Source organism: Zootoca vivipara, chromosome 5 (assembly GCF_965207765.1).
Source record: "Zootoca vivipara chromosome 5, rZooViv2.hap1.1, whole genome shotgun sequence".
In the NCBI taxonomy this organism is placed as follows: domain Eukaryota; kingdom Metazoa; phylum Chordata; class Lepidosauria; order Squamata; family Lacertidae; genus Zootoca; species Zootoca vivipara.
This window is the reverse complement of record NC_142588.1, coordinates 75,370,090-75,384,502: the sequence shown is the minus strand read 5'-3', so window position 1 is coordinate 75,384,502 and position 14,413 is coordinate 75,370,090. Positions and strand designations below refer to the sequence as shown.

At 40.0% G+C, this 14,413-nt stretch overlaps 1 protein-coding gene across 1 annotated transcript in view; it reads left to right on the top strand.

Annotated features, from left to right (window-relative positions):
* GPR149 (G protein-coupled receptor 149) overlaps positions 1 to 3,979 on the top strand; it is a 40,731-nt gene extending 36,752 nt beyond the window's left edge. Inside the window, exon 4 of the mRNA XM_060274193.2 lies at positions 1,845 to 3,979. Coding sequence (XP_060130176.1) covers positions 1,845 to 2,417 — 573 coding nt within the window. The 3' untranslated portion in view covers positions 2,418 to 3,979. The remainder of the gene's footprint in view (positions 1 to 1,844) is intronic.
* Positions 3,980 to 14,413: the final 10,434 nt, after the last annotated feature.

Genomic DNA, 14,413 nt, shown 5'->3' with positions numbered 1-14,413 from the left:
GGGGAGAGCGTGTGTGTGTGCGCGCGCGTCAAGTATCTGTGTCCAATCCCAGTGTCCGTGGGGCACATGCGCAGTAGCGCGGACACAGGGACACAGGGTCTGGATGCAGAGACACTTGCACTTTATTATATAGGATTGTACTTCAGAACAGAATACAACTGAAAATTATTATTATTCAACGCTGTCATCAGAAGCAGCAAATTGCATTCCAGTTGGCTTCTTTGCAGGAGCAAGGAAATCATCAGAACCTCAATTGGGTTTCTTACCCAGCAACTTCAGTGTTAGGTTGTCCAAAGGCTGTCTAAGTCTTCTGGCACACCCTTCATTTAGCACTGAACTATGGGTGTTGCAGAGGTTCTGCCTCTGGCTGCCCCACCATAAATGCTTGCAAGGAACTGGAGGAAGTGGTATCAAGCTTGAGTGATAGGACAACAGGCTCTTCGCACAATTCCCCCATTCCCAGAGTACTGCCCCACCCAAAATACAGATGTCATTCTCACAACCACAGCCGACATTCACTGCGTAAGTAGCCCACCTCTTTGAGTCATCCATAGCAACCAAGGATGCTTTAGAAGTCTGTCTATTTAGGTAGCCTTTTTCATGTTTAATATGCTCACTTGATTTAATTTGGTTTTATTAACTGCCATTCACTATTTCTCTTGTACTCCGCTTGCTTTCATTTCTTTACTAATTTTGTTAATTGCATCTTACATTGCTTGCACTTTCTGGGGTTGGGATGTTATGAAGATAGAAGGTCACATATGAGGGAGGAGTGCTTTAGCCAAATAATGCGGCATATCTGTTGATTTAAGGGTATTAATTCCAATCAAAGTTGGATTAGGACTTCCTTTTCTTTTCTATGTCTTAATAGCTCATTGACCCGCTATATATCTATGTTTCTCTAGGTCTGTGTGATTTGAAACAAGCAATGGTGTAAAAAATGTTTACGGCAAAACACTGAAGAGCTCTGCATTTATTTTAAACCACAGTAGCAGATTATTATTTTTTTAAAAAAGTTAAATGCTCTATTTAAAGAGTAAACAAAAAACAACCAACCCCAATTCCTACATGGCTCTGCTTTAATTTAAGAAAATGAAACAACCCAGAACTATTTAGAATTCTACAGGTAGCATTCTAGATAGGACATATAGCTTGAGGTTGTCAGAGGAAATAAGCAAGTACTGGAAAAGCCAGCGTGAAACTGTGAATTTTTAAAAAAATGTAGACAGAATACACTCCACTTGCCCTCCTTTGGGATCATGGAGGAAAGTGAATCCCTTTTACTTCCCCCATAGAAAGCTCCTGGACCTATCTGTATACAATTTGGCAGGCTTAATCCATTCTAAAGGCACTCTCATGCCTGTAAATTTCACCCACTTTGACCAAAAGGCAAAAAAAGTTATAGCAGCTTTAAGATTCCCCATTAGAGTGAAAGGGGAACACAGAACATCATTTTATAGAGTGACTCAGAACATGAGCTATAGGTTGTAGAGGAGGGAGCAGAGCAAATCAGTAACAGAATGGAAGTTTAAACATATGCACGTACTGGTACCTATTAAATACATCACACGCCATTTTTGTAGAACTTGCATTGTAGTATTATAACTCAATAAAGAACCGTGATATTTAAGAAAGGGGACATGTTTTCATAATGTTGATTAAATTCATGGCATCCAAGAAAGCGAAGAGTGCATTTTCAGCAATGCAAATAAGCGAGGGATAATTGGTTTGCCGAGTTTTCAGCAATGAAAATAATAAGTGAGGCACAATTAGTTTGTTAACAATGGCTTGTTGACTTGTGCAAAGCGACATTAAGGAATATTAACAATTTTGTTTCTTTCCAGCGTTCAGGTGGCTCCTTGGCAATTCCTTTGTGTGCATTTCAAGGGACCGTATCTCTCCATGCGCCTACAGGAAAAACCCTCTCTTTATCTACGTATGAGGTAAGCACGGAGGGACAGAAAATAACGCCCACATCGAAGAAAATTGAAGTGTATCGCTCCAAGAGTGTGGGTCATGAGCCAAACCCTGAGGATTCTCCAACCACATTTGCTGACACGAGTGTCAAGATCCATTTAGAAGTGCTTGAAATTTGTGACAACGAAGAAGCTCTGGACACAGTGTCAATCATCAGCAACATCAGCCAGTCATCAACCCAAGTCCGGTCTCCATCCTTGCGCTATTCCCGGAAAGAGAACAGATTTGTCTCGTGCGATTTAGGGGAAACGGCTTCCTATTCGCTCTTCATACCGTCAAACAATCCCAACAACGATATTAACATATCCATCCCCGACACTGTGGAAGCCCATAGGCAGAATAGTAAAAAGCAACACATGGAGAAAGAAGGTTATCAAGAGGAGATACAAATGTTAAACAAAGCATACAGAAAAAGAGAAGAAAGCGGTGCCAGCAACTAAAATAAACGGTTTACTTCAGACCTGAATCATTTGGGTTTTCTGAGTCAATACATTCTGTTCTGTTCTTTTCTTTTTGCTTGGACATGAAATCAGAGTTAAGGCTATTGCTGCGGCAATGGAAAACGTCAGCACATTTAAGATAGAAATCAAGTTATAATGCAGCAAGGGTCACAGTCCTGCATATCGTTTAAGCAGGATTTAAGCAGCCTAATTGCGTGCAGAATTGTAGTCAAAGCTTTTAAAGCAGCTCTAAATGGGCTACCAGGGAAGGGAGGAGATAATGCTTTTTTTTCTAAATTAATACTTTATTGCATTTGTTTTGGTTTTCAGTAATGAGCTACCTACCTTTGGAAATATACAGGATCTGCTTGAAGAGCTGCTTCCGGCCAGAGTTTTTAATCATTTACTTCAAAACTTTTTTATTATAATAAAATGTGTCACAATAAGCTCCTCCAGGGTTCAAAAACCATGATGCTGAATGTTGGAAGATTGAGGACAAACACAGCACATAAACCATGGAATTCAGTAGCGATGATTGGGGATGGGGAGAAATTAAATTCAGTATGTGTTTAAAGCCAAATCTATCAGATTTGCACTTTTCAGAACAAAATGAGCACTGAAACACACCCATCCTTCAAAATTCACACTAATTTGAATTTCGCAATGCAGTTCTCCCACCCAAAAATGTCAAAGAAAATTGCACATATTAGGAGGGAAATGTGCATAAAACAATACATTGGTGAAAATAATCTACAAAATTGCATTATAAGAAATTGCTTCCAAAAATGTGTACATTAGTCAAAACTGCACGCAAAAACATGCTTATTATGAGAAATTTGCACTGAAATGCTGGAAAAAATTCATACACGTGTGTGTGTGTGTGTGTGTGTGTGTGTGTGTGTGTGTGTGTAATGAACCTGCAAACTGCAGAAGAAATGTGAAGAGCTGAATTTAAGACTGGGGAAAATGAGAAATTGAGAGAACCAAAACGGGCCAATTTTCCCATCCCTATTGATGATCACAAATTGGATAGCTTTAAAGGGGGATTAGAAGAAGAAGAAAAAAGAAGACAAATAAGGATACTAACCATAATGGCTGTGTACTACCTCCAATGTTGGAGCAAGCATGCTTCTGAATCCCAGCTGCTGGGAATCTCAAGCTGGAAGAGTGTTTTGCACTCAGGTCCTTCTTGTGGGTTTCTTATTGGCATCTGGTTGGCCACTGTGAGAATGGGATACTGGACTACATGGGACTTTGGCCTGATCCAGTAGGTCTCTCCTTATGTTCTGTAGAAGTTCAATCCCCATTGCATAGATGGCTGCAGAGTTGAGAACACAACAGAGGGGACAGGGTCCATGGGCTTGTCCCAACTCTACCCTACACCCAATACTAATCACACAGGCAAGGGGGTGCCTTTCTGATGATAGCTATAGTATAGGATGTAAAGGATGCAAATTTATATGTTCAGTTTAAGCTGTTTCAAAAAAACACATATAGATTGTCCAGTTTTAATGAACGTTCAAGTCTAGCATGACATCAATCTGTCATTAAACCAGGTAACCAAAATAAGAAAGGAAGATAATCCCTGACCAATCAGAACCAAAGAACAAAAGTCAGAAACAATATGATGCAACATATTGCTCAGTTTGTCATTACTCACAAATTAAAATGTTAAGGAGCAAAAATAAAACATTTAAAACACACACACACACAAAAGATATCCTTAATTGCAAGACTTTGCAATCATTTCATTAACACGGTGAATTTTGAAATGTTTCACATTTTAGATCAATTAAGAAACATTTGCATATATAAATAACAACAAATCGCGTGAGGTTTTTTTTTTGCATAATTTGGTTTTTTTTACTTCTAAACTGTTTGTTAAAATTTAAGTATTTACACCTTGTAAATATGGAAACATGTATTTTGACACAATTACTTTGTATCGTATCGCACAAGCTATACAAAAAGCTGAGACCTTGCATTGCAACTTTTGGTTTTGGCGATTCAATAAAAACACCGTCGCTTACCCGAACCACAGATGTTGGAAATGTAATGTAGCTCTAAAATATTTTGTAGACAGGGACACCAAATGATTCTTCCTGTGGTTATGGGCACACCATGTTTCAAATCTCATATGAGGAAGTAAATTCTTCATTGTGCCTTTGCCTTTACTGTAGTCACATACCAATGGGAAGCTGGCTAACTAATATTAGGCCCTGACTCGTATATGAGAATAACCAGTAGAACAAGTCTTGAAATTTACCAACTCTTATTTATTTCATTTAAATTGCAACTGTCTTACAAGGAGCTGGAGGAACTACTTGATCTTTCCCCACATTTTAACTTCACAGCAGCCCTGTGAGGTAGGTTTCAGCTGATGTTTGGTTTCTGGTCCAAGGCAAGTTTCATGGCTGAGTGGGGATTTGAACCTGGGTTTCTTCAGTCCTAGTCTGACACTCTAATCACTACCCCACACATCTTCTTGTGATTTAAGGTTTTTTACTACTTCAGGAAACCTGTTTCCACAAGAATCCCACCAGGACCGTGATTGCAAAAAACACATTTCATTGATTGAATCAACTACTTCTTACTCTGGTCATGCTCTTACAAAGGCAACAGAAGGGGTGCAGGTGGCTGCCTTTGATTCACTGGTGCTTTGCTTTTAATCTGTGTTGAAGCCATGAGACTGCCAATGGCGCTGATTAATTTATATTTCAGACTCTTTTATCAATACAAAAGGGGATATTCAGCCTTTCAAATTATTAATTCGGAACTCCAATCTCAGTTTGTCATTTGTTGTTGTAACTTGGAAGTCAATGAATGCAGATTGTATTGTTATGGTGTATGGAGAACAAAGTGGAAGTGAGGGGGATCCCTCTTTTTAAATTGCTAGAACAGAGGTGAGGAACTGCAGCCCAGAAGTGAGCTCTCAAAATGCTTGTGTTGGGCTTGCAGAACTGGCTTAGTCATGCTGGCCACATTGCCCGGAAGCTGTCTGCGGACAAATGCCGGCTCCCTCGGCCTATAGAGTGAGATGAGCGCCACAACCCCAGAGTCGTCCGCGACTGGACCTAACGGTCAGGGGTACCTTTACCTTTCTTTTTAGAGGCAATGGTACAAAGCAGGAGATTCCCACACAGGACGCCTGTGGATGTACCAAAGAAAACATTTCTATAGCTGGAATCATTATGTGGTGGGGTGCAGATCTGCCCAGAGAAGTTCTACTAGAAATAAAATATTTTTTTATTTTGCTTTTGTTTTGCTTTTGCTTTTTTTTTGTTCCCAAGCAGGGAGCTCCCAATTTAAATTACAAATTTGTAACTAAGCAAAATTATTTTGGAACTGTGAACTAGCAACAAGACTGTGAAGGGAATATTATAGGCCAAAGTTGTTAGAAATAGTAAAATCATCCTGGCTTTTAGAATCCTGTTCAACTGGGTGTCTTTTCTTTTAAGAGAGTTCAATATTTTGTGTAGGAAACCATTTTACAGCTGATATTTTAACGCTGGTTAGTTGTGTTTATCTTGGGTTAGACTTTAGATGCATTAAAATTTAGCATAAAAGTGGTCCTCAGCTCAACCTGATTGTAAAGTAATGTACTGCTGTTGTATGATAGAAAGTGAATAAATTTCCTTGTACAGCAATTCCATAAACTGAGCTCTCTTCAGTGTCTGATCTGTGTTTTTTCCTGAATTCATGTGTTGCGTGTGTTCATTCATAACGCAGTTCCATCCCATGTCCACATTAATCTGTGAATTAAAACAAACCCAAATTCATATGAAAATTTGCATCAAAATACAAATTGTCCTGCTGATTTAAACGGGGGTGATATTCAAATAAGTCTTACTCAGGGTAGACCCACTGAAATCTGTGGCTGGTATTCAATCTGAGTGGACTCACTGTTGTTAATGAACATAACTAAGGTTGATTCGTTTCACTGGGCATACTCTGAGCAGGGCTTCTTTGAATACAACCCATGGGACTCAAATACATTGGGTACAATGAGTCTACTTGGAGTATGATGAAGGTTAGCTATTCCCCTATGCATTTTACGATAAACTGTGTGTGCATTTAAATATCTATTTTAAAAAACTTATTTTATAACAAAATGTATGTTTAAATATGAATTTTATCTCAGGGCACACATTTCTAAACCCATTTTTTCTCTCATAAAATATACATTTTAAACAAATTTTGGTACATTCTTGGAGCGAAGAACTGTGTCGCAAAAACTGAAGAAGCGTAAAATCCAAATAATTAAGTTTAGACCTGCACTCTAGCCCAGAAGGTGCAGATCAAATCAGTTCAGCTCAGAACCCAAGGAAACTGAATTTCTCAAGCATCCCTAAGTGTAAACAACCACATCCCATTTATTTGTCAGTCAAGAGCTATTTGCTCTGTGCGCAAGGAGACACATTTCCTCTTTCTTCCTCTGGTTCATGCATTAGTGAACACTGGAAATGGGGCATTGCTTATCATTTTTAGAAGCCCTCTTGGATTTAAATTTTTAAACCCCTTTAAATATCTAATGAGAAATGATTTCATCTTTTCCCTCTCTGAATCCCACCCCCACCCCCTTTTCTTTCCCTGTGACCTTTAATGTACACCAGAACACAGGCTTGATATTTGCGGGCAGAAGGATGGTTGTCAAAGTGACCTTTTTGAAGGTGACTTCAAAGAGATGTGCTCCAGCCAGCCCTTTGCAGGGAAGCAGAAAAAAGCTTGGGAATATATGGAAAACAGATGCAACTTACACCCGAGCTTACCGGGTGGCTTCAGACTACTGAATAATGCATTTCACATCACACTGAAAACTGGGAAGCTCAGTATTGAGAACATTCTTGGCTAAATTAGTCAGATTTCTGCCATCACCCCAGAGATCAATTCCTATTTAGTTGGAAAGTGGACCTTAGCAGAACATCAACTCTCTGCTGCTCTGAGCATTAGGAAACAGAACACTTCCTTTGGAAAGCTGAACTCCACTGCTGGTAGAGGCTGACAGCTCATTGGTGGGTTTTAGTTTCAGGGTTAGGGTCAAAGGTCAGCGTGGCTGAGCATCTGCCAAGGGTTCACACCCCAACAGAAAGACCACTGGTAAGTGCTCCTTGGAACTGTTCCTCTACAACACTGTAACCTGCTTGCTTATTCGCCCACCTCTCAGGCCCCTCTGCACTATACATTGAAAGCAGTATCGTGTCACTTTAAAGAGTCATGGCTTCCCCCCAATGAATCTTGGGGGCTGCAGTTTGTTTAGGCTGCTGACAGTTGCTAGCAGACCCCTATCCCCCTCACAATTCCCAGAGTTCCCTGGGTAGACGGATTGTTAAACCAGTCCAAAAACTGTAGCTCTGTGAGGGGAATAGGGGTCTCCTAGCTCAACTCTCAGCACTCTTAACACACAACTGTTTGAAATATATAGTCCAGATGGGGCTTCCTCTGGCCCAGACAACAGTTAGAGAAACAATATTGCCATAATCATATAAAGTATTATGCAGGGGGGTTTTTCCTGCTGAAACGCAGTTCCGGCACCTCTCAGGTGAGCACCATTGCCATTATAAAACAACAAGGGAGGTAGAGGGCCTTCTTGGTAGTAGCGCCCACTCTGTGGAACGCCTTCCCATCAGATGTCAAGGAAATAATCAACTATCCGACTTTTAGAAGACATCTGAAGGCAGCCCTATATCAGGAAATTTTTTATGTCTGATGTTTTTACAATTTTTTATATGCTGTACGCCACTCAGAGTGGTTGGAGGAAACCCTGCCAGATGGGAGAGGTAGAAATGTTGTTGTTGTTGTTGTTGTTGTTGTTGTTGTTGTTGTTGTTAAGTTTTGGCACCTTTTTCTCTAGAAAAATAGCTCTGGTATTATGAACTATTCTACCAAGTTAAAATTATCTCAAATCTCATTAGCCCTAGTATACCAGTGGCACAATGTGTCAGTGCATCTGGTTGTTAACCAGAATGTTGGTGGTTTGAGCCCACCCAGGTATAGCTGTTGGCAGGATTCCTGCATTGCAGGGGGCTGGACCAGATGACTCTCAGGGTCCTTTCCAACTCTACAATTCTAGGATTCAAGTGAGTAAAATTAGCTCATGCAAGTGGCAAATTCTACCCATCTTAGTGGGATATACAGGGAAATTTCTAATCAGAAGTTCAGTCAGTTCAATTGGACTTAAAAGTCTGCGAGGAAAGGTGCAGAGCTCAATGCAGAGCACCTGCTTGGCATGCAGAAGTACCAGGTAAGACTCAGAAGGGTCCCTGCCTGTGATCTGGGAGAGCTGTAGCCAGCCAGTGTAGACAATAGTGAGCTCAATGGACCAATAGTCTCAGTAAAAGGCAGATTCCTATGTTCCGATGTGTGTAGGATTACTCCCATGTAAAGATGTTTAGGCTTAGGCTGCAAGAACACCAACCCAATGCAGGATTGTGGTTTGGGAGCCAGTGGAATGTGAAGTGGAATGACGTCTCTTTCTCTCATTTTGAATAATTTTTGAAATTTACATCCTGTTTGGATTACTGTAATGCCTTTGAAACGCGTTCAGAAACTTCAGCAGGGCCAAGATGCTATTGCCAGATTGCTCACTGAAGCTAGTTTCAAGGACCCCTTGTTCCAACAGCTCCAATTGCTACTGGCCTGTTTGGGGCATACTGTAATTCAGAGGGCTGGTTATATAGTAATAGTAATAATAATACAGTCATACCTTGGTTTAAGTACGCCTCGGTTTGAGTATTTTCAGTTTAAGTACTCCGCGGACCCGACTGGAACAGATTAATCCACTTTCCATTACTTTCAATTGGAAAGTTCGCTTCAGGTTAAGTACGCTTCAGGTTAAGTACGGACTTCCGGAACTAATTACACACATACCTCGGATTAAGTACGCTTCAGGTTGAGTACTCCGTGGACCTGTCTGGAACAGATTAATCCACTTTCCATTACTTTCAATGGGAAAGCTCGCTTCAGATTAGGTACTCTTCAGTTTAAGTACTCTACGGACCATCTGGAACGGATTAATCCACTTTCCATTACTTTCAATGGGAAAGTACGCTTCAGGTTAAGTACGCTTCAGGTTAAGTACAGACTTCCGGAACCAATTGTGTTTGTAAACCGAGGTACCACTTTAGTAATAGTATTTATTATTATTATTATTATTATTATTATTATTATTATTATTATTATTATTATTACCTCGCCCTTCTGGCTGGGTTTCCCCAGCCACTCTGGGTGGCTTCCAACAAAATATTAAAATACAATAGTCCTTAGATATTCCATAAACAGGGCTGCCTTCAGATGTTTTCTAAAAATCTGGTAATTGTTTTTTCCTTTGACATCTGGTGGGAGGGTGTTCCACAGGGTGTGTGCCACTACCGAGAAGGCCATCTGCCTGGTTCCCTGTAACTTGGCTTCTCGTAGTGAGGGAACCGCCAGAACGCCCTCGGCGCTGAACCTCAGTGTCCGGGTAGAACAATGGGGGTGGAGACGCTCCTTCAGGTGTACTGTACTGAGGCCGTTTAGGCCTTTAAAGGTCAGCACCAACACTTTGAATTGTGTTCGGAAACTTACTGGTATTGTACATTCTTGTTTCTCTTTTGTGTGTGCTTTCAAATGGCTTTAGGGTTCTCAGTGCTGTTTTTAATAGGGTTACTTTTTTAAAAAAAAAAATATCCTGAGCTTGTGCTTTAAGCTACATTTGTTTAAATTCATGCTGTGATTTGGTCCTATACAGGGTAAAAGGCGGGGTATTAAATAAATAAATAAAACATATTTTCATCATCCTTTAAAATCAGTCATTTATTCTGAACTATAAATTCCTCATAAATCTCTAATAGGTTTTGTTGTTATGCTAATGGGTTATTTCCATAACACCTTGCAGTATTTAGCAGAGTAATGAATATAAGATTACCATGGCTTGATAAGAGGCTCTGAAATGTTTGTTTCCATGCCATACTGCATCTTATAATTTTAAAAATGCTCACAGGCCAAAAAACCAAACACATTAATCAAATTTTTAATTCTCTTTTCCAAACCCATAAGCAATGCTTCACCCGTCAATTCACAAAGCTCGCAACCAGTGTAATATTTCTGTGACTTCTGTCTGCTTTGTGAGACAATGGAAAGAAATGGTACTATAGGAATGGCTTCTTTACATGTGTAAATAAGCCATTAGAGACACCACTTTCCTATCACTTGAAGTCATCTCAGATGGCTTGGGTGCATGAGAGTCAGAGTCCAACAAAAACTGGAGGGACACAGGTTATCGGATCCATGTCTGCCTTAGGGCTAGCAAATCATATGCTAGTTTTTGACATGGTAAGTTCCATGTGAAGTGACCATGTTGTTTAAATATAGGCCTTTTCTCTAGTGGTGCCTGCCTCACCTATGGAATGCTGTCCCCAACAATTGTTTAGAACAATTTTGGAACTGCGAACCACTCTGAGAGTCGGGCTGACAGCAGGATATGATGTAAAATTAGTAATGAACCAACGATACCACATGAGACTCTTAATCTCAGGGTTTGAGCCTCACATTGGGCAAAAGATCCCTGCATTGCAGGAGTGGACAAGGTGACCCTTGTGGTCCCTCCCAACTCTAGAGTTCTATGATTCTCTGTTGTGTGATCTAAAGGCACAGAAATGTGGCATTATTCTCATGTTCAGAAATGTCTATAGCAACAATTACCATATTGGCCTGAATATAAGCCTCACTTTCCCCCAAAATTCCGACCATGAAAAGTTAAAGTGTGGCTTTTATTTGCGACCTTATGGTATGCAGCCAGGAGTGTGGGGCAAACAGCACCAGGAGCGCGCCCACCCTATGCATGGTCCCCTGTCCTCTCCCCCAAGGCTGGGGAGAGAGCGAGGAAGGGGAAAGGCTGCTGGCAACGCAGTCCCCCCCCCCCGTATGAAGCCAGGATGGAGCGGCTTATATTCGGGTTTTGTTTTTCCTCTCCCCCCCCCTCCACTTTTAAAGGTGCGGCTTATACTCAGGTGCAGCATATGTTTGGTCCAATATGGTATACAAAAAATGGTAAATCAACAGACTTGGATGAAATGATGTACATGAGTGCTGAACTGGATATAACATGGCTATCTAATAAGCCCTCCTCTCCTCCAGTTCTGAAATTGATCGCATCATAGGATCATTGTAGGAAAATGACAATATAGCCCATTATAGCCAGTGTCTTTTATATTTTCCTGTATTGTTTTTTTTATCATGAAAGCAAAGTTCTGCTATAGTAGTTTGCATTTTTTAAGAACCATGACTGAATTGTTTGCAGGCTCAGGCAAGAAGCGCAGCTCTGAAAAAGAAGTTAAATTTCACTGAAGCTGTATGAGAAGCCATGATTTCTGAAATTGCAGCATGCCGGTGTACTACTTACTACAAATGTACATCTTAAATGCTTAGTAATTGGACTCACTGAGATTTGTTCTCTATTTGATGAGATTCTCTGTTGCTTTAAGCTAGTGAATGGAACACATTCATCTTTCATAATCTGTTTGGAACATCTTGTTACACAAAAGTCCATCATGTAACTAGCTTATTATTTTACGTCAGAGTTTTTAAAGAAATAAATGCATACAAAAGATGCATAATGTGTACTGACTTGGCCACTAATAGCTTTGAATAGTGAATGAAGCAAAGAGGTAAGGAAAAGATTAACATCATATTTGTACCCTATTCGAGTATATCACAAAACTGAGCAATTTTGCACAGGCATAGGGCACCACTTTGTATATATTGGAATAAATCCAGTTTTTCAACCCCAGCTAGTAAATAGAATTTTTATTCCACTTGACCCCAAGTGACTACAGTGGTACCTCTACTTATGAATTTAATGCGTTCCGAGCGCACATTCGTAAGTCAAAAAAATTTGTAAGTCGAATCCCATAGGAATGCATTGGGAGAAAAAATTCGTAAGTAGAAAAAATCCTATCTAAACTGCATCCAAGATGGCGGACGGAGCTCCGTTCGTAAGTAGAGGTACCACTGTACCACTAACTTGCCTTCCTTCAATACCTAATCAAACAGACAATTAGTATTGATAAATTATTTCAACAATTTATATACTGTTTATAACAATCCTTTTGAAGCAATATGCAGGAAACTGAATACAATGAAGCTAAAAACGAGCTATTAAATCAGCATTCAATTAAAAGCCCTGCTTGATTAATTATAAAAAGTTTTCAGTAAATGCTGGACATTCAACAAGGACGGGGACTAATCTCAACTGGAAGGGACTTCCATAAAATTGAGCCCACAATACCCACACATGGCTCCTGCCAATTCCCGTCAGGGAATTCCTGTCAGGCCGAGCCAGCATGAAACGCTTCTTCTTCTTCCTTCTTCTTCTTCTTCTTCTTCTTCTTCTTCTTCTTCTTCTTCTTCTTCTTCTTCTTCTTCTTCTTCCTTAAAATTTCATTTCTAAATATTCAGTACGTTTTTACAGACCTTTTTACAGCACTTTTTTACAGACCTACCGATGCAAACCTATGCAGATAATGCACATAATCAGGAAATGTTTAAAATTCAATTACATTTTAAATTCAGTCATTAAATTTCAGTTTGTTGCATTTAGCACTTGACAGCCAATCTAGCCAGCTGTTTAATTACATCAATGGGTCATTGTAGTTTCAAAGGGAGATTTGTTAAACGTAGAGCTTTCGCTAACTGCCTTGTCTGAAAAGTCAGCAAGCACTATGCCATTAATCTATTTAAGAGACTAAGAAAGAACAACATTACCATGGAAATATAACTGTGCTCCTCTAACTACTGTGTAATCATGAACTGAATCCAACATTTGCAGCTAAAACAACCTTTGGTGACAGATGCTAAGCAATGGAGGGAAAGGGAGACATTTTTGCCTTCATGGAAATTGTCTCGAGAGAAGGACACTGCAATTTTGAGAGCTATTTGTGAAAATCTTCTGAAGAGCATCTTCAATTTACATAAGCAGAAGTGATGGCATAAATAACTCTGAAGCTGGATAGATAATACCGTATGTTATGGTTACCTAGGCAGCAAAAAACATTTCTTGTCTTCTTCACCGGCATGGAAAAAGGACTTGGAAGAACAGCCCCAGAAGGCAGAAATTAACAATGAGTTCTACATCAAATTATTTCCAATATCACAAATTCTGTGGACACTCCCCTACCACTTATTTGAAAAACACGCCAGATGACAGATCACCTATAACTAGACTAGTAAAGAACATTCTGAACTCCACATTCTGGGATTTACATGTTTCTAACAGGCATGTGTGTGTGCTACAGTCCCAGTACCGGCTTCATTGGCATTTTCAGCATAAAATTAAACTGGTTGCCAATCTACTTGCCAATGCAAGGCTTTTGGGCAGCTTCTACAATCACAACCACACTATACATTTAAAACACATGGCTTTCTCCAGAGACTCCTGGAAACTGTAGCTTATTAAGGTGCTGGGAATTGTAGCTTTGATGGATAATGGTTTCCAGGATTCTTTGGCGTATGGTGTGGATATAACTAGAACAGCAACAGGAAACACCTTACTCCATCCAGTTACAGGTAAATTGAGCTCCACCTAGTGATTAAACTACAGTGATACTTCTGGTTATGAACTTAATTCGTTCTGGAGGTTGTTCTTAAGCTGAAACAGTTCTTAACCTGAGGCGCACTTTTGCTAATGGGGCCTCCCTCTGGCGCGCAATTTCCGTTCGCATCCTGGGGCAAAGTTTGCAACCAAGAGCAGCTACTTCGGGGTTAGCGGAGCTCGTAACCTGAAACGTTCATAACCAGAAGTACCACCGTACATAATGACACTACTCACCACTCTGCTTCCATTTCCCAAGTAAAAACTTATGTAATGTGGTACAGTTTAATTTCTATATAAGAAGTACGGAGTCAATCTCGTCTGAAAATCGCATTTGGGTTCTCTTACATGAAAGCTCTTTCTCGTCCATAGTTGTATATAGAATATTATTATTAATAATACGTTAATAGTACGTTTCAGAGCACAATTC